The 20,777-nt window shown below is 43.8% G+C and overlaps 1 protein-coding gene and 1 non-coding gene across 5 annotated transcripts; both read left to right on the top strand.

Annotated features, from left to right (window-relative positions):
* Window positions 1-3,507: 3,507 nt before the first annotated feature.
* Window positions 3,508-20,622, top strand: csnk1g1 (casein kinase 1, gamma 1). 4 transcript variants are annotated; one of them, XM_028958511.1, is made up of 13 exons: window positions 3,508-3,787; window positions 4,661-4,701; window positions 5,049-5,118; window positions 13,885-14,036; window positions 14,116-14,350; window positions 14,497-14,582; window positions 14,670-14,754; window positions 14,846-14,994; window positions 15,154-15,261; window positions 18,202-18,312; window positions 18,761-18,867; window positions 19,642-19,665; window positions 20,430-20,622. In XM_028958511.1, exons 1-13 carry the CDS (start codon window positions 3,607-3,609, stop codon window positions 20,482-20,484), a joined length of 1,404 nt encoding a protein of 467 aa, XP_028814344.1. In that variant the 5' UTR covers window positions 3,508-3,606; the 3' UTR covers window positions 20,485-20,622. The 4 variants fall into 4 exon arrangements, 3 of the variants coding, with proteins under 3 accessions (XP_028814344.1, XP_028814345.1, XP_028814343.1); XR_003742885.1 differs by having other exon boundaries at window positions 18,761-19,665; window positions 20,430-20,539; XM_028958512.1 differs by lacking the exon at window positions 19,642-19,665.
* On the top strand, window positions 4,798-4,905 carry LOC114767551 (small nucleolar RNA SNORA47). Its single transcript, XR_003742972.1, has one exon. It is a non-coding gene; the product is annotated as a small nucleolar RNA SNORA47 (small nucleolar RNA).
* Window positions 20,623-20,777: the final 155 nt, after the last annotated feature.

The following is a 20,777-nucleotide window of genomic DNA, read 5'->3' on the forward strand; positions in this document are numbered from 1 at the left end:
CTTGGCGGATCGGGATTCGGACTGGCAACCTTCCGATTACGGTTCCGCTTCTACACCCGCTTGGCCACCACCGCCTGTCTGTGTGTGTCTACTGTCGTGGATGTTTTTTACTGAGGAACAGCGGGTTTGAGAAATGAACATTAGTTGAAACTGTTCGCCAAACGGATGGCCTCAGTGCCGCTTTTTATTCTTTTTGTGTGGATGATGGTTTGGATCTCCGCCGGGCCTCCGTTTTCCTGCTAGGTGTTAATGAGAACAAACCCTTGCAGGTTTGTTGCGGCTCTGCCGCATTTTAGATGGTGAAAACTCCTAATAAAATACTCGCTGGGGGTTTATTCGGTGTGCCCAGCTTGAAACAACCTTGCCGTGCCTTCCGAGCTGTGCCTTGAGGCAAGATAGATGAAATACAGATGAAATACATTGACAAGATTGTTATTGTGTACTGAGCATTTATTTAAACCTAACGGCTACTTTTTTAGTCCGCATGTACAGACATCTCCTGGTTTATATAAGAGGTGGGAATCACAGAAACTCCCACAATATGCTCAAATATCAATATCACATTTCTGTTGATTCTTATTCTGAGCTATGAGAGACATTGTACATAAAATCCTGAGATGTGTCTAATTGTAAAAGTGTTAGGTTTTTTTATTAAAGAAAAATATTTTAGAAAACAATTTGTTTGTTTTATGCTATGCAAGTGTTCAGTGCATCACTGCATCATGTATTGCTAGAGGCAGTATGTTATATATCATGTTATATTAACGTTAGATTAACATGTCTATAATTCATATTTTAATCCCTTTTGCTGTGAGGATGTTTGCTCCTCTGACCTGGTAATGAGGACTAGAGGACTGCCATTGAAATGACCTGTGCCCCACTCAAATCTGAGTCCAGGCTAAACCTTTTAAGGCTTCAATAATTCATGACTTCTCTCGGATCGAGTGTCTGTGTCTCATAACGTGTCTGTACACAGTGACAGGATTGCTCCGGCCTCCCTGTGCAGCATGTTAGTTGTAGGATTGATTGCTGGCAGTCCACCTAACCCCCCCAAACCTTTCCTCTTTAGAACCGACAAGCAATAATAAAACAGTCAGTAGAAAAAAAATAAATGCATTGGAAAAATATTATTGTGATAGTTGGACGGGGAAGCCCCGGTGATGAATTAGACTGCTTTGTGTCTTACAGGGGGACCTTTGATCATGTTGCAGGAAGCCACCCATAGGAAACAGGCCTTATAAGTCCCTTTCCATTCAGTGAAGGGAAAAGAAAAAACGAGAATGTGAATTGAAAGATCTTCATATTGGCCAACCAGGGCCCTCTCCTGCCATTGTGAGCAGGAAAACAGCTCAGACAATGGTGGGAAATGAGGGGCGATCTGAAGACATTGAATGTCTTCCATGAATTATTAGCACATTCCCACTGTACAGGTTAGCAAGAGATGCGAGACTGTTTCCGTATGCGACTACAATTGCAATAAAATGCCCCGCCTCTTGCTCACGACAATCTGAGCTTCCAATACTTCAAATGCACCATTGTAACAAACGGATTTGAAAAATCACCTCAATTGTTCCTTTGTATTATCTCTTCCTCAATGGTCCAGCAGTTGTCACTTGACAAGGGCAGTGGCCGGCTTTTTTTTTTTCCGTTTTGTATCAGGAATCTTTATTGGTTGTGTAATATCTACTTTACCATGTAGGCTCATGTCAGGATGGAGCGTTATCGTGACTTACATTGCTTTAGTTCTTTATATTATTGTATCTTTTATTATTAAATTACGGGTGCATGACCTCCCTGATATGTTTGTATTTTCTCATCTTAACAACGTCTGCGCTTTTCCGTTTTGTGTTATTGTTCAGGAGAGAAAAGCTTCTTTTCCAGCCTTTGAAGTCACTGCTCCACTGACAAACCAATTTGTCTGGAACCAAATTGGTTTAATTATTGAATTTGCTGGGAGAACCCCTTGGGAGAAGCGCATGTGCGTGAGGGCCGCCCCCACCCATCACCGACTGTGCTACATTCAGGCCTATTGCAGTCTGCTGCAGACTGACTGTTATGAGCAGACCAAGCTTGGCCCTTAGGAAGCGGCCATGTGGGCAGCCGGCAGTGTGACCTTGGCTAGAGACCCCCACCATCTCCTGATTGCTCAAGATGGAGTAAGATCACTGGAAAAAACAATATAAAAAATATTTTGAACACCCTTCTTTTTAAACCCACCAAGTTCACCCCTGGTCCCAAGCTACATACACCTCCTGCTGCCAAGCATGCTCATGTTTAAATTAAATTGTTTCAAAAGCCTTTACTTTTCCTGCAGCAGTTGTTTGTGTGTGTGTAAGTAGGCTTAGGTTAACCATACCTGACTGGCATAAAAGGTGTTGGCAGTAAAATCCACGCCCTGCCAGTTATTCCTGCCTTATTGGTTCATTAAAGCCGCATTCTGACATTCCAACAGATGAGGTTGCTAAATATTTACAGAAATCAGTAGCCACAAACAAGGAAGCGCTGCTTGCTAGCTATTTGTGTCTTTGGCAGGAGGAACTAACTTGCCACCCATCCTTTTTTGTTTGAGTTGTCAATTCTGTCACCCAGGAGGCCAGTTGAAGGTCAATAGGGATGATTGACAAATCATGCACTGCATGATTTAAATCACATTGAAAACATTAGCTTAATATTACTGCAATCCTATACAATATGTTGCTACTAGAGATGTGAACCTTCACTGGTCTCACGATTCATTTCAATTACGATTATCAAAGCCTCGATATCGATGCATCATGACTCATTCCATAAATATTCTACATGGTCACATGATGTTCTCAAATACAAGAGTTCACCTGTGTGGACGCTTTGATTTGCTACAATGGGCAATGTTTTTTTCATACATGCATGGGCCTGAAACCAACACTGTGTTTGATTCTGTTACTCCAGTCTGAGTAAAAGGAAGTGAATTAGCTACCAGTGCTGGTGCCCTTCAGAAGCATTAGTCCTGATATGAAAAGATTAATAAATATTCTGTGATCCGTTCCTGTCTGTGCTTTAGCGTTATCCATGATAAAAAACTATCTGCCCACCTCTGTGAAATATGAGTTTTTTTTTTGCATAGATAATGACTATGGAGATAAATGATAATCCAGGGTTGTCCAACCTAATCGGCAAAGGACTGGTTCATATCCAGGGTTTTGGGGTAACTTTTAGGCCAGCTACTAATTATGGCATTCTGACATAGATGAGAAGGTTCTTCAGACAACCAGCTTCTTTAATTCTGAAAATGATAAAGAGCTTCCAGCTCTTTGTGGACAATTTGTGGTCTGACCCTGCCCTTAGGTTTGTCTTCCTCTTGAATACTTTCTGCTCTGAAATGTGATCAGCCGTGTTGTGGAATTTGTGCTTTTACTGTGACACCAGAACCAGAATAACTGAGATGACTAACCGAAGACCTCTCTTTTTCCTCCACCAGATCGCCTGCATTTTTTTTTTTTTGTTGTTGTCCCAAATGTGGAGGTCACATTGAGCCGTAGGACCGTGGCAGACGCAACGTGGGGTGGCCCGGCCCCCCTCCCATGCACATAGTGCCCAGCTGAGCTGAGGCTAGCCCGGCCCTGAGCCATGGAGCACTCGCGGGAGAAGGAGGCAGAAAGGCCGGCACGCAGCACCAAGCCCGGACAGGGCCGCAGCGGCCACACCCGGCCCTCCAGCTCCTCCACCTCATCCGGCGTGCTCATGGTTGGACCAAATTTCCGTGTGGGCAAGAAAATCGGCTGTGGGAATTTTGGAGAACTGAAGCTGGGTAAGGAACGAATTGAAAACTTTTAACACTCATGTCATACCTTTTTAGGTGGTATTGGACCCAAACTTATAAATGACTTAAGTTGAGATACCTACATATCAGTTATTATAAATGTTGTCATGAAGGTTTCAGAAAAAGATATTTGTGACCCCTTGACAGCGGCTCAATATGTATCTTTTTTTTTTCATTTTTTCAGACTATTACAGGTGTATTAAGTCACATATAAGCCCTTAGAATGATTACCTCATCCAGCCATGGCTACTTGGCACTGAAAAACCAGAGATAACATGTCCTCTAACTTTTTAACTTGTTCCTAGAAACCGTTTGCTTCTATTACACACTAGGGTAACGTAACCACTGTAGTGATTTATTTAGCCTTTAAGTTGAGCGCCCCTCTGGTAATGATCAACCCAAAATTTGAGGATTAGAGTCTGTGGATCTTGTAAACCGGTGTTTAGGGGATGAGCAGGTTGAGGTTTAATGTCAGTCACTAGACCCTCAGGTGTATGTTACAGATCTGCTCTAGGCATACAAATGGGAGGTATGGAGGGGATGTGGGTGCGGGGCCTGAGAGGTCCAGCAGGATCACATCAGGATCCTCAGTTTTATTTGATAATGCACTGCCGCCCATTCCACAGCGATATACTTTCTCCTGACTGATGAAAGTTGCTTTAGATGGGCTAAAATGGCAACGCAGACAGTGACTTTGTATTTAACTTTTTTCGATCCCAGTGGTCATAACTGACCTTTTCTATTGATGAACTCTAGTGAGATGAACTCTAAGATGAGGTTAAAGACTTTTGAACTTGAACTTCAAAAGGAGTGATGAAAATTTGATATTTACTCTTTTTTTTTTTTTTCTGTCTGCCCCAGGTAAAAATCTCTACACCAATGAGTATGTAGCAATAAAGCTGGTAAGTTGTTTTATTTTAGTGTTAATAGTTTTAGGGTTTTTGGTGTGGAGCATGCACAGTTCTATAAAGGAGTGTTTAGCTTTGTATTTTTGTTGAAGGAGGACTGAGAAGGTTTGGTAGTTCTACAAAATGAATACTGCCTAAACTGGTTAAAGCCTCCCAAATGAGAAGAACTGACACAGCAGTCAGCTGCGCTCATCTTTTTCAGTTGATATTGTGTCTGTTCACACAGATCTGACCTGTAAAACGGTTGTTGTGGGCATCACCAGTATACATTTCTACATAGACTCTTTTGATCTATAAAGTGTTCTGGGTGCTAAATAACATTGCCCTCCTCTGTTTTCAAGGAACCCATCAAGTCCAGGGCACCACAGCTACATCTGGAGTATCGCTTTTACAAAACTCTCGGCAGCACTGGTAAGAGAGCTTATTTATAATCCTTCATCACAGCTAGAGCTGTCTCCATATGCATTAGAAATAAGCTTTGGTTTGTGTTTGTGATGGTAAAATAAATGCATTTTTTATAAAGCTAGGAGCTACAGCAATCATGAAACTATTAGGAAATGTAAATGACTTTTTTTTTTTTTTTTTTTGTAACTGCTGGGTTCTAGAACAGATCATGTGTGAAGATCACAGTATGGTAGTGACAGCAGCTGCTATCTGCTGTGATTGGTGTAACTCATTAGAGGCAATGCTGATTGAACAACTTTGCAGAAACTTTGGACATTCACTGGGGTTTAATACATATGTAATTAAATGAATAAATTGTTGTGATGGTTACATATTAGTCCCTCTTGTATGTCACAAAGTCACCCTTTTAAAGGCTAGTCTAGTAGTCTTTCCAAAGAACTGATACTGTTAGCAAAGATTCTGCATCTGCATGTGTCCTGCAAACACATTTTGGACCAACTGCATGTAAATATGTATATATTTTTTTCTTGTGTTCTGGTTTCATGCACTGCTGGCTGTGTTTTGGTTGATGGGATTTTTTTACTTGTTTCAAAATGCGCCACAGCAAAAACTAGAATACATTTTTTTTAATGGAAATGTTTTTTTTTTTGAATGGAAATGTTAGTTGCATCACTGTTTTGGGGCCCAATACCATGAATGACACTAACAAGGTGAACTAAATTTAAATGTTAGTTGCATCATCTTTTCTTTTTTCCTCCTTTTTTCTCTTCTATTTTCACACATGCATATTTCTTGGCTTCATGGGCTTGCCAGCACAGGTGCCCAAAACTGCCGCCTTCTTGTGGTGTTGATGAAGCACATGATTAGATATCCCAGGGGACGCCAGGTTTTTCAGCATTCTGTGGCGGCTCTGGTGAGATGGCGGCCTGCCACATCAGCATCCATTAGGGGCCTTCAGCGACGTGTACAACAAAAGCGGTGCTGCTCACCCTTGATTGTTATCTTTTTGGATATCTGCTATTTTTTTTTGTCTGTCTGTTTCAGCTGATATGAGCAGGAAGTTGAGTCTCGCACAGGAAGACCCATCTGTTACTTCCTGTAGTGTAAGTGTGACATACAGGATGAGCCCCCCTACTGGATGGCATTTGCGCTCTGCAGAATCTGCAGTGGCAACGTCAAAATGCAGCATGCCACAGCTGTTTTCAGAGCCTTGCTCTGTTTACATGCCATTCAGGAGCCAGGAATACAGCTCTTCACGTTTTTTTTTTTTTTCCCCAAAAAGGGGGATCATGCTGTTATTAAAAAGAGAAACCTTCTTGGGCAGCTAGTTATTTTAAAAAGGCTCCTCTCCTCTATGATTTCCAAAATGGGATCACAGCATTTTGACCCAGTTTAGAAATTATTTATGCAGTGCTTGATCATTGCTCAACATGCATCAAAGCGAAAAATGAGAAACAAATGGCATAAGGGCACCGCCTCATCAGATGTTTGTGCCGTTAGCAACCACCGCTTTATGCCATGAGCAGCAGGTGTGAGCTCTTCGGAGGGAAATGCCTTTTTTGCTTTGTACGTCTCAGTGGGAGCGTGATCGCAAAGTCTTAATATCAAATACTTAAGGAACCATGGTCAGTTTTCCAGGACCCTCATGGTGACCCATGTGATATATGGTGACCATGTATATAAAAAAAGTACAGTCTTTATTTGTTTCAGATAGGTTTGAATGTAATACACATGTACATACTTGTCTACAAGTCACCATAGTGACACACTGGAAGGTGGGTAATATATCAGTTTAAATGACAGTCAGTGGCAGGGGTGGTAACTCCTGTGATTAAATTCTCTGGTTATGCTGATATCATTTTACTGATGTCTAATTTAAATTAAGTGCTTACCATACCATATTATACCATATTTATTTATAAAGCACTTTAACTCAACAAAGGATCTGACCAAAGTGCTGTATAATATAAAATAATGTTAAAAAAATAACAGGACAGACATCGACAACGAGTTCATTAAGAATAAAATGAAAACAGAATAAAGATTGTCATTGTGATGCACAGCACAGCACATGGTGACACAACGAAATGTGTCCTCTGCATTTAACCATCACCCTTAGTGAACAGTGGGCTGCCATCACAGGTGCCCGGGGAGCAGTGTGTGGGGACTTGTAGCCCAAAGCGCCAAGGTGCCACTGAGCAAACTGATCACAGGGTCGCTTCATTAACCACAAGGCCACCGCTTCCCCCACTAGGCCACCACAGAACACCATATAAGAACCACCTCACACTGAGATAAAAGCCAGGGTGTAAAAGTGAGTTTTTAAACACAGCGATTGATGGCACCTGTCTGACACTGATTGGTACATCATTCCATAGATGTGGGGTGGCCACTGCAAATGTCCTGTCACCTCTGAGCTTGTAATGTGACCTAGGAACAGACAATAGTCTTTGGTCTGAACACCTGAGAAAACTGGGTGGAGGGCAGAGTAGATCTGACAAACAAACTTGAGAAACAAACTTGTGTATGTTGCCCTTATCAAACGATTCAGACAGAAACGTCTGTATCTGCCCTAAAATTGTCCAGAAATAGTCTAAATGAACACAGAGTATGGACAGAAGGGTGGTAAGAAACTGGCCTATGAACCAGAAGACCCAGGTTCAAATCCCACTTCAGTCAAAAAGTCAGCTTTATTGTCAATTCTGCCGCATGTACAGGACATGCAGAGAATTGAAATTACGTTACTCTCAGACCCATACAAGTAACATTAAATACAAAACAGTAACATTGAATACAAAGGTATAAATACAAATTAAAAAAAAAACACAATATACAATTTTAAAAACACCATATACAAATAAGGGCACATGGTGGAGAGTGCAAAACCATGTAGTGCAACAGAGGTTAGTTTAAAGTGACAAAGTGACAAGTGAGGTGGTTGGCAGACCAAAGCTGCACAGAGTGACTGGTGCATGGTCAGTTTGTGTGTGTTAGGGTTCAGAAAGTTTGTGGAGCAGAAGAGGGGAGTGGGGGCAGAGCCGGGAGGGAGTTGTTTCCTGACAGCCTGATGGGTGAAGCTGTCCTTCAGTCTGCTGGTCCTGGCCTGGAGACTCCGCAGTCTCCTCGCTGATGGCAGCAGGCTGAAGAAGGTTTGCATTGGATGGGTGGGATCAGCTGCTATGCCGAGGGCTTTCTTGGTGAGGCGTGTGCTGTAGATGTCTTGGAGGGAGGGGAGAGTGACACCGATGATTCTCTCAGCTGCTTAGAGAATCACTTACTTTTTAAAATGTGTATCATCATGAGCTGCATGAAATCCGTGTGCTTGGTGTTTTGCATTATCATGGCTCATTTGCCCTTTCTCACCCATAAGCGATTGTTTTGTTTTTGTCATTGTGATGCACAGCACACTGTGCACACCGCAAAATTTGGTCTCTGCATTTAACTGATCGCCCTCACTGAGCAGTGACCCTTAGGTAACTAGTCCATTTTAATAACTAGCTTGCCCTATCAGTGGATGTATGTGTGCTAGGCTGTGATATGTAGGGATGAAGCAGGCTGCAGCTCGCTCTCGTTCATAAATCACAGACCCAGACCATGGCAGACCTGCATGCAGAGAAGGTGGATTCATGTGGAGGGGGGGTCTCTCTTTCTGTCCATTCATCTGGAAAATGTGACGTTTCGCTGCATACTTTTATATCCCACTTCATTTTGAGTGAATGATTACATAAACACGTCACCTCTCCACACCGAGCAGTCTATTCTTTCCGGACCTCTCCAGTAGAGTGTCCCACTTTCCCCACTGTTCCTCACCACTGCAATATCACCGCCGGTGTGTGTGAGTAATATGGTGCCTCCAAACATCAAGGGACAACCCTTTTCTCTTTCCTTTCTCCACCCCCTTATTTTGCACAGTCAACTGAATTGGATATCCATAATTCTCTCGCTCACTCCTCCACTCTCTCTCACTCACACATACACACACACACACACACACACACACACACACACACACACACACACTCCTCAATGAGGCGAAGGCTCTCTCTTGTCCTTTGCCACCCCAAGGCGTGGGGAGGCGGGCAGTCTCCATGCTGTCTGTGTCAAGGTGTCACAAGCAAATCGGCTGACTGGCCTCGCTTCTACGCTGTGGTTGATCTCAGTTTGGCACCGGCTCTCCCCCGAAAGGCTTTTGGAGGAGCGTTTACAAGCATCTGATTTGATACAAGCGCTTGGCTCTGAACAGATATGCTGCGTGCCTCCACGCCGTGTTTGTTCAGACCCCAAATCTCTTCTCCTGTTGTTTCAGTGTAGGAGGTTTTCAGGGTTATTTGTACTTTGTTAACCCTAGTGTGCCCCTGGGGGGGCGGCCCAAGTCAGCAGATCATGGTGGTGATAGATTTTCTTCAAAGTCAGACCCATGTTCATGAGTTGAAGCAGCACATCTGAATGCAACATGCCACATGCTCGAGGGTGTCCTGTGCTGTTGACGGGCGTTTGGAGGGATAATGACGTGTTGTGTACAGTTAGTGAAAATGTAGCATGGTGTTCAATAATTCGCCAGAATTTTTTTTCAAAGATGCAGTGGGCAACATATTTTGACATTTTAGAGGAAATTTGGCCATGTAAAAAATGTGACTGACACCAGTTCTTGTGTGCGAGCCCCTATGGAAAAAAAGCAACAGGTAAACATGCAATGGAGGTTGTCGTGCCAGCTTTGTATGTGCAAAGTTGCTGTGAATTTCCACAGAGTGAGACTATTTCCCCCACACCTTGAAAAGCATTCAGCTAGGGGAAATTACATTTACATTTGCCGCATTTACCAGACGACTTACAATCAGTAGTTACAGGGACAGTCCCCCACCCCTGGAGCAACTTAGGGTTAAGTGTCTTGCTCAAGGACACAATGGTAGTAAGTGGGGTCCGAACCTGGGTCTTCTGGTTCATAGGCGAGTGGAGACTACCACTATTAGTGACCCTAACCTGCCCGTGCAGGAGGTTTGTTAGTGCTTGGAGTCCCTGCATTGTGCCCAATGACCAGGGACGGCATGGAGAAGTGAGCATGATGCTGCATAATTTCAACTCGCACTTCTTTAAAGCAACATTTCAGTTGTTAAAAAACCTGAACTGGATTAACAGTTTGCTGCTGCTCCATTGTGTGACTCCGATTTGATTCTTGCTTTTTATAAAATGCTTGCAAAATAATAACTTTGAAAAGCAATGGCAGTGTGCTCAATGCCTGAAGTCTGGGCGTGTAGTATGCCACACTTGTCAGCAGTGCTCAGATATCATAAGACATCAGCGTCCGCTTTCTAAAAACACGCTCTGCTGTGGCTTTATGTGTGGACTGCTAAAGCCAGCATCTCTTTCTGTCCCTCTGTCTTTTTTTTTTTCCCAGGCCAGACATTTAAAAGGTTTATTTGTAAATGCTGGAGGGAGGGGGTTGGCCATCCTCTCTGGTCTGATCTCTCTTTCTTTCCCTCCCTCCCTCCATTTTTGCCTGGGTGTAATATTATCTGATATTTATTACCTCATTCTCAGCGTGCATGTGATTCCTCCACCACAGCACCAGCTTTGCTGGGAGATTCCCTTTTAAAGGAGGTGGAACTGGAATGTTCCTCAGAGCTCCACTGCAACTTTTATTGTGGGTACAAACTGCATACTGGTCCTTGATTGTATTAAGATTTGACTTGTGAGTGGCCTTATTTAATTCCAAGCATTTTTTTCATAGCAACAGTTATGTTTGTAAAAATGAAAAGATGAAAATGTACAGTTGTCTGTAGGTTGCACAAGTGTGTAGGTTATTGCATACCTCATTGTCCGCCACAACTCTGCTTGCGTTTGAAGTGATGTGTGCCCTCTGCATTTAACCAATCACCCTGAGTGAGCAATGGGCAGCCATGACAGGCGCCCGGGGAGCAGTGTGTGGGGACAGTGTTTTGCTCAGTGGTACCTTGGAGGATCGGGATTTGAACCAGCAACCTTCTGATTACGGGGCCGCTTAATTTATATTTACAGCATTTATCAGATGCCCTTATCCAGAGCGACTTACAATCAGTAGTTATAGGGGACAGTCCCCCTGAAGCAACTTAGGGTTAAATGTCTTGTTCAGGGACACAATGGTAGTAAGTGGGATTTGAATCTGGGTCTCCTGGTTCATAGACGAGTGTGTTACCCACTAGGCTACTACCACCCTTCCTTAACCGCTAGGCCACCACTGCCCCGCTAGGCCACCACTGCTCCGTAGTTGCTGGCAAAAGTACCTGGATACCTGACCGCCTCTTCAGGACTGTTTGGTGCATGAGGAGGTGCTCATGCAAACCAGATATTCACCATCTCAAATTGCTAGAATATTACCTAAAAAAAAAAAAAGCCAATATTGGCATGTCCAAGTATATTCCTTATCAATACTTGACTGTGATTGAAGGGCAAAAGCCTGTAGTCTATTGTTTTATGTAGTGTGTGTGTGTGCTAGGTCATGCTGTGTGATGTATCTTGCCATGTTGTGTTTGTGTGTCTTATTTAAAGTGGTATGTGTAGTTTAATGCTCTGATTCAACACTTTATCATGGCTCTCTTTTCATGCAGCAGTAGGCGTTAGTCCATTATCATCTCGCACCCTCTCCTGAGGGTAGCATCACCGCCCCCTCCCAAAACTCCTGCACATTTTAAACTACTTTCAATCAAAACCTCCAACTGCAAGTTTCACTCTGAGTGTAAAATCGTCATTTTAAAATTTATTCGTATCATTTTTTTTAAATGACGTAAAGCAGACTTAATTCACTTAATGAGCAATCCAGTACAAACAGTCTGTTTAATTAAAACACTGCAAATTCACACAAGACGTGTAAACCTTATCCATGGCAGGCAGTGCCATATTTAATACACATGGCAGTGTGACACTTTCACCCCGCCACTCACACACTCTGTGGGCTGTGTGTGTGTACATCCACACTCGGGGATGTGTGAAGCCGTGCTGATGTTTCCGCGTCTTCGCAGTTTGTCTCTGCTCGGATTGAAGCAGACCTCGGCAGCGCAGTGGAGATGGTGGAACAGGTGGCGGGCGATGTGGCATCACTCTACCTCGCACGAGTGCGGCCCCGCCCACCCAGCTTCTCTTGAGGATTCAGCCAGCCTCGATCTTACAGCTTGAGATTTATTTCTCAGCATGCTGTGACTCATGGAGGCTTATTCCTACTGCTGTTTGTGAGAGAGAATAAAATAACACAATGACAAAAATAGAATTAAGTGCAATAAATCCTAATGATGATAAATGTAATTTTATTGGATATTTTATTCTGATTCGCTCGTTGTGACATTTTGGTTTAAAGGCTACTTTAACTCCAACCGAATATCTATTGTTAATAGTGAATGACTGTGACGTGTCCTGTTGTCCTATTTTTACGTTTTTCAAAAATGGACAATATTTGCGGCACTTTGTGTTGAATCAGCACATGACACATTAGATCCCTGCTGTGAGCTCACCCCAGATCCTCACCCATAATGTAAGCTGCAGCACTGCTGATCACAGCACAACCATCATCACCGTCTCTGTCTCACCGGCTCTCGCTCCCTCTTGTGTAAATCTTGTTGCAGGAGCATAGTTCCAGGATGTCAGGCTTCAGTGCGCAGTTCAGGTTGTAATCCCGCAGATTGAATCATTCCAGAGTTTTCAGTCCGTCATGCCCAGTGACTTTTTGGTGGCCCTGCCAAGACGTCTGGGCTGTTTTGGGTTCATGGGAGGAATGTGTGTAGTGCGTTTCCCATGGGGCCTTGCACTGCCCGCTCATCTGCTTTCATTCAGTGTTCCTCTTCTTCAGCAAGTCCTGAAACTGTTTCACTGCAAATCATTTAGTCATCCTATGCAGGCCACAGCTATATCAGTGTGTGAACTTCATCATTTTTGTGGCTCACTTGGTTTGGCCGGTAAGGCCATAACTTGTAGGAACTCATCATGGTTTATCCCTAAGCACTAAAATCTGTCCCTCATGTTCGTTGGACTATTTCACTTGTTAATTTGCCAGGTTGAAATTGGCCCATATTAAAGTTCACGTGTGGTTTTTATTGCTTCTGCAGAGATTTGTGGGTAACTGATGGCTGATTGCTGGTTCAGTCCATAATACCTGAACATATGAGTCCCAGGCAGCTCAGGTCTAGCAGGTCATGCAGAAGTGAGATGTATGATCAAGCCAACTGACTGAGCAGGAGCTGCAAGTTGACTTTCATTAAAAGCACGTGTTGTTTCCATAAGGGCGAAAACACGAGGGCAAGAACAGTATTTGCATAAAACACGCACACAGTGCATCACTGTGCAGGAGAAAAACGAAACAAAATGTCTTTCATTTTTAAAAATCATGGCCTCAAGGTCACTCTGTGTCTTATACTCCTACGGTAATTGAGTCACTATAAATCATATTGATCATCTACTTCATATCTGCAAAAGGGACTGCATGTATATGGTGGTTGAGTGCTTGTTCTTGACTTGTAAAAATGAACCCTTTTAAGATGTTTTATTTAGACACTGATTAGGCCTTTATCGCTGTGGTAGAAACAAAACCATAATCTTTTATTTATTTGCTGTGACCTGGAGACTCCTGCACCACACTGGGACAAGAACTACGTGGCCTATTTCATTTCCCTCTGACTTATTTTTATCATGTTTAATTATTTGCTAATGATTTATGCGACTTAATCCTAATTTCATTTTTTAATCCTATTTCCTAAATCCTTTAATTTCTGTTCACAATCCCCCACTCTCTTGTTTTCTACTTTACAGCAGAGGGCCTTCCACAGGTATACTACTTTGGCCCATGTGGTAAATATAATGCCATGGTCCTTGAGCTGCTGGGCCCCAGTCTGGAGGACCTGTTCGACCTGTGTGACCGGACCTTCTCTCTTAAGACTGTCTTAATGATTGCTATTCAGCTGGTAAGCGCGCACACATATTTGTAGCTTTTTTTTTTTTTTTTTTTTAAAGGCCTTTTTTTAAAGTCATTGTCTGCTCCAGATCACTCGGATGGAGTACGTCCACTCCAAAAACCTCATCTACAGAGACGTGAAGCCAGAAAACTTTCTGATTGGTCGTCAAGGGAACAAGAAGGAGCACATAATCCACATCATAGACTTTGGCCTGGCTAAAGAGTACATTGACCCTGAAACCAAAAAACACATTCCATACCGAGAACACAAGAGCCTCACGGGAACAGCACGATACATGTCAATCAACACTCACCTTGGCAAAGGTACAGTGGCAGTGGTGTCCCTTTGATCAGGGAATAGTAGCCCGACGTGGCACCAAACAGACTGAAGTGCCATTAACTGTCTGCTCCTGTGATGGGCGGATGGTATCGCAGTTCCTTATGTGTCGTCCCTGTCCTCTGCTTTCTAGAACAAAGTCGGCGTGACGACCTTGAAGCCTTAGGCCACATGTTCATGTATTTTCTCCGGGGCAGTCTACCATGGCAAGGGCTCAAGGTTTGTGAGACCACTGTGATGCAGCCATATGATTCAGCAGCTGAATACAAGGAGGGAAAAATCTGACCCTCTCTTCCCATGCCACAGGCGGACACTTTGAAAGAGCGATACCAGAAGATCGGAGATACGAAACGCAACACTCCCATAGAGGTGCTCTGTGAGAACTTTCCAGGTAAGTTGATGGGGCTTTGCGCGTCTTACGTCCTTGTGGAATTCCTGAAATGATGAAATGGAGCTCGGCATGTTTTCTTTTGTCTCTGCAGAAGAAATGGCCACTTACCTACGCTACGTTCGGCGGCTGGACTTCTTTGAGAAGCCAGACTATGAGTATCTGCGCACGCTCTTTACTGAACTCTTTGAGCGTAAAGGATATACCTTTGACTACACCTATGACTGGGTTGGCAGACAGATTGTGAGTTCCCTGCCTCTTTTTCTGGCTTGTGATCTGAACCCAGAGCACTCTGGTGCTGAGGGCGGCTCTAATTCTAACAATATTTAATACATGCTGATTCCAAGGATGAGCAGGTGTGGTTTTTGTTGAGTCAGGTTTTTGTTTCTGTTACCCATGTAGCCGACACCAGTCGGGTCTGTCCATGTGGATTCCGGTGCGTCGGCCATCACAAGAGAAAGCCATGCGAACAGGGAGCGACCCTCACAACACCAGCCACTTAGGAATCAGGTAAGGTCCACCAGGGGGTCATGGCAGCTGAGACACATTCTTTTTCCCAACCCCTGTGGACTGGTTGTATCATACTGCTTGAGAGTAGCTTATCTGAGATGGAGTGAGTGTTCAGATGTGGTGGAAGTAAAGGACCTTAAGCTGCAGTGACTCAGTAAAGAGCAACTCTGTTGTGGGAGCACCCACACAGCCCTGGCCCTGCACCACCTCCAGAAGGAGCTACACGGTTGCATCTATTTACTTGTTTGTTTGTTTAATAATAAGAAGAAAGCACAAAATCTCTTTTGAAAGTCATTGGCAATATTTATTTTTTCACTTATTTATTCATTTGTTTCTCATTATGTTTTGTTGATATTGGCTATGCTGATCCTTTTTTAGATTTGTGTTCTTCGCCAGATTTCCATCTCCCTTCGAGGGGGAAGGTCGTGTCTTCCATGCTGGCCAGTGTCTGTTTAGCATTTGTTGATGGAGGGCCACAGGGAAACAAATGTGTTTCTCCCTTGGAAGAAGTCCAGTCGTCTCTGCTGGCAGCTCCACTCTGCCGTCTCATGCCTGTGATTGGCTGAGTTGGAGTGGTGCTACTTGATTGTCGTGTGGCTGCCCGTGTGTTGAGCACGACCAGACTAATCTTTAATCAGCGCGTTCCCCACCTGGACTCCCACTCCACTGGTTCTCTCAGAAAGAAAAAATAGAGGAGGAAAGGAGGTCTGCAGGATTAACTCATTAAGACCTGTGCATCCCGTCCATATCTGTCGGGCTGGGTGATATGGCCAGGAAATATCTGGTTAAAGATTTTTCGAAATGACGTTGCTCAGAACAAATTCATGTAATGTTGCTGCAGTAAAAGTAAGATGTTTACCTAAAATTATTATTCAAAATGTGTTCACTTGTATTTGTTATATCATAATATATAGTTTATATATATATACTATTTTAAAATATTACCCAGCCCTGCAAACATAGGTGCCTGAGCATGTATCATTTGTTTCAAGAGCAAAAGGACAGGGGCTCATCCAAAAAAAATCCCTCAAAGTCCATTTAAACATCTTACAGGCTAAGACCCCAATCTCCTGCTGCAGCTCTATAATCATCTGATTCACTATGTGCTAGATGGACACTGCTGCCCCAAGATGCACTGCGTGCTAGATGGCGGCCGTCTGATAAAATGACAGTAAAGAATGAGGGCCCTGAGAAAGTGTTGGCCCTTCCCCCCCTGGCTGCCTGTACGGTCTCTCTGGGAAAGAAATGTCTGCTGTCTGAAGAGACTGCGGGCCAGGCTGAAGGAAGCTATAAAACAAATGATGTAGTAGAGTGAAGATGCAGGGAGTGGCTCTTTTTCTTATAGAACCGTTTTGTGGCTTGACAAAGCCTGTGGTTTTGTCAGCCGGCATTTTCTTTACGGTTTTGGATGACCTTAACCTAAACGCAAAGATTGTATATTGCTCAGTGTAACAATATTTTAAATAATGGCAAGATTTAAGACCAGGGGTGAATTTCACGTATTTGCATCTTGTGCTGGTGGAACAGGAGCAATAGACAAAAAAAAATAGTCGACAATTTATTGAAACTGTTAATCAAATGTTTAAGACCATAGCCTTTACAAGTCAGAATATGTGCAAACCATTTTAAGCATAATTTTCTGTCAGGCATTATGGGGGTAAAGTGGTAGACCGCAAAATATTTAATCTGTGCTAATCTGCATGGTCTGACAGGATCTCCATGAAGACACAGACCAAACCATAACCCAAATTAAAGCCCTTGTTGATAACAGCATTTGCAAAAAATGGGTTTAGAGAACAAAAAATGTCTCCAAAGGCCACATATCTATCTTGGCACAAAGTTGCACAATTTGTTTGCACAAATGAATGTTTGCGATAAAAGTAATAATTGTGGAATAAAAGATAGGAAAATGCAGATTGACGCCAGGGTCAAATGAATGCTATTGTTCAGATGGCAGGCCAAGGTTTCTGACAACAGCCACAGGTTTAATGCGTTGCCTGTCTATTGAACAAAGTGTGATGTTCTTCATAGAAACATTTTGGGACAAGGAAGCCGACAAGTGGTTGCTAACCAATACACAAAAGTGTGTGTGTGTTAAATAATGAATTTAAAAATAAAAATGACTGTCAATGGAGTCCAGTTAATCGGCCAAGAATTGAACTCTTGCATTTTAAATTAGTTTAAAAGCCTGTTTTAATCAAATAATGTTTTTTTTTTTATTATTATTATTGTTCCTTGGCCAGTGAAGATCCGCACCTGTAGCATCTAATATCCAAAATGGCCAAATTTCTTACCCCTTCAGTTAAGCGATACAGCAGTATAGAATATACAATAAGAAATGTTTAGTTGACGCTACACTGCTTTGGCTGTGATCGGTTTGATTAATCATGACCTGCCTAATTATGACGTTCATGAATTCGCAATATTCATGAAACCGCACACATGCAAGAGCCATATCATTTGAAAGCTTCCTAGTTTATTTCTTTAAAAATGGTGAAATGGCAAAGAACGTATCTTTCTTTATTTCTGGAGAAAAAAAAAAAAAAAAAAGTGTAATTCGATAACTATTTCAATCCAGTCAATAAAACTCAGTGTTTGTCAGTGTTTTGAGTGTGTGAGAGGATGGCCGGAAAATGCCGCTCTCACTTGCAGCCAGCCTTTGCCTTTTTAGCTCATTTTGGTTAATTTTTGCTCTCTTCCTGTGTTTGTGTGTCTGTGTTTGTGCTGCACTGTAACTGCCCACTTACTCTGGTCTCTCATCCACTAACACTCCTCCGCTCTGCCTCGCCTGTCCTCTGCTTTATTCCTGTTCTCCGCTGTGCGTTGCATGGCCCCTGGCACTGTCCTTCCCCCTTCTTCTGTCATCGCTCCTCTTCCCTCTCTTACTCTTCCTCACTCTCTCGCCGCCCACTGATGCCTCGCTTCTTCGCCCGCCGCCAGACTGCAGCCTCCGACCGCAGAGGAGCATGGGATGTTCAGCCCCACCGACAGACCAACTCTTCGTACCTGAGCTCCCACCTGGCGGCCGACAGGCATGGGGGCTCTGTGCAGGTACAGCAGCCCGCCCCGCTGCCCTCGCGCTGGCACCCTGCTACCCCCCTCGCCTTCTCCAGACAACCACGCTGCCGCCATTCACTTGTCAAAAAGAACGCCTGTCATGTCTGCTCAGTTTAGTACAGCTTTCTAGAAACATTGGCTGAAACACGCTGGAGTGGCCTTGGCGGAGAATCCTGCCGTCCTGTAGCGTGTCATGAACTAAGCTACGGCTTTAATCAGTGCATCAGTGGTCTAACTGCGGGAGGCCACACAAAAACTCAACAAGCTCCCAGGCTGACTCATGTCTGATTCACAGGCCGTAGGACGTGGCGCTGAACACGCCGTGCTGCCATAGCTCCAGTTCGAATTAGACGGAGAGGCTAATGGCTGCGAGGCCCTGGGCAGACATGTTCCCTGATCTCTCATAAACTCGCGCTAACGGCCGGCCCGCCCTCTTCCTCAGGTGGTGAGCTCGACCAATGGAGAGCTGAATGCCGACGACCCACAGGCAGCCCACTCCAGCGCACCAATCACAGCACAGGCGGAGGTGGAAGTGGTGGATGAAGCCAAGTATGTATTAATCAGTTTGTGGTCTCCTTGTTTCTGTCTGTCTCTCTCTCTTATTTTACTATTACAACACTATTATGATGCTTAGTCTGCATCATAACTCTCTCCTGTCATGTTGTTTTTTATTATTTTTATTTTAGACTATCTTGACCAGTCTCCCAATTTTATCCATAGTCACCTTTAGTCTTCCCCTACCCCCTTCTTTTCCTACATAATTGTGAGCTGCGTTTTCACTGGGTCCTGGAGCAGTTATTGTCTGGTGAAAATGTGTGCATGTAAAGCCTGAGAGGCCTCTGGGAGAGGTGGTCAGCCAGTCAAATCCAAGGGCCACATCCCAACATGAGAGATGCAGAGCCAATCTGACCGCTCTGGACGTGCAGATGGAAATGTCAGATGGAGACGGGACTGTGAACTGTTGAATTCATCCTGTGAAACCATGAAATTTAAATGCAGCATTGCAGATAATTAAGCCAAATAAATAGATTATGAATTGTGTTTATTTATGATCAAATGAACGGCTGTCTTAATTAATGGCTGGTAGGTTGTGCCGCTGATGCAGGTCAGTGCTTGGGAGACTTCCTTTCTTCTTCTCTGATGTCAACCCATTACTCTATTGATTCCTCTCCTACCCTCCATCTTTCTTTTTCTTTTTCTTCTTCTCCCCCTCTCCTCCTGTACCGTGTTATGTGTTTTCTGTCTGGCCTGAGGACTGTCCTGTCCCCTTGTGTCTGTCTGCAGTATTAATCTCTGTATCTTTTCTCTTCACACTCTCTGTAGCTGCGTGAAAATGCTCAACCTGTGGTGAGTCTCTCTCTCCATACTCATCCATCCAAACAAGCGAGTGGAACAGACCAGACATTTCCCTCCCACTCTTTCGAAGATTTATTCATTTATTTGTTCGTCTCCCCCACCCCCCAGTTGTTTCTGGGAATCACTCTCTGTCCTCCAAAGTTGTTTGTTAAAAAGCAGCCGCAGTCCAGTGCTTTTAACACATGACCCTCTTTGGAACAGATGGGATATTATGTTATATCATAATGCGTTTGATTATGCAATTCACCTGTGGAGGGACAAAAAATAAAAATAAAAAATGGATTTTCATTTTCTGCTTTATCATTCCCAGACAGCAGTTTGAGGATTTTAATGTTGTGCCAGCGCAGCAGAGCCATGTTTTCAGATTCCTGAGAGATAAGACCAAGGGATATTTTTATTACAGAGCTAACGCTCCGTAGAGCAGGGCTTTTCCAGCCTGAAGTCTGGATCTGTTCTCTCCTCCATCACCACCCATCCACCCTCCCACCCTTCCCCCCTCAGACGTTGTCATTTTGTCACACATGCACCTTATTTTAACTGTTCTGGATGTTGTGGCCTACGCTGGAACACCGTAACCCCGAGCGTGTATCCTCTGTGGCGAACGCTAGTGAATAACGATGCTAGTGTGTTTAGTGCTTTGTGAGGGAGAGCAGCAGTGTGAATGCAGCATGTGGTGTTCCTCACTGTGAACGTGGGTGTCGGAGACATTTAAATCTGATCTCTCTCTCTCTCTGCCCCTTTTCCTCTGTTCACAGGTGTTGTTGCTTCTTCAAGCGAAAACGGAAGAAGAACACTCCACGACACAAGTGAGGTCTCGCGCCCCTCTCCCGTCCTGTTCCCACTGTCTCAGTCAGCTGCTTCTGTGAAGACCAGTCAAGGGGAAGCACTTGGGCGAGATGACCTTCTGAGTCACCTTTGAAGGACCTACAGCACCGCACTCTTATGGAGCCTGCCTGTGTTCTGTCTTTTTTTTTTTTTTTTTTCTCTCCATAACATTCCTTATTTTTTTTTTTTTTTTTTTGTCACTTCCAATAAAACTCAAGCTTGACCCTTGAACCCCAACGCTTAGGACATAGTGGATCTGAGGCGGGTATGGCCCATCT

This window comes from Denticeps clupeoides, chromosome 17 (genome assembly GCF_900700375.1).
Source record: "Denticeps clupeoides chromosome 17, fDenClu1.1, whole genome shotgun sequence".
In the NCBI taxonomy this organism is placed as follows: domain Eukaryota; kingdom Metazoa; phylum Chordata; class Actinopteri; order Clupeiformes; family Denticipitidae; genus Denticeps; species Denticeps clupeoides.

Excerpts from the sequence above, each read along its gene's own strand:
- csnk1g1 (XM_028958510.1), top strand. The coding sequence starts at position 3,607 with ATGGAGCACTCGCGGGAGAAGGAGGCAGAAAGGCCGGCACGCAGCACC. Across the intron at positions 4,702-5,048 it reads AGTATGTAGCAATAAAGCTG|GAACCCATCAAGTCCAGGGC; the intron begins GTAAGTTGTTTT and ends TCTGTTTTCAAG. Across the intron at positions 5,119-13,884 it reads CAAAACTCTCGGCAGCACTG|CAGAGGGCCTTCCACAGGTA; the intron begins GTAAGAGAGCTT and ends TCTACTTTACAG.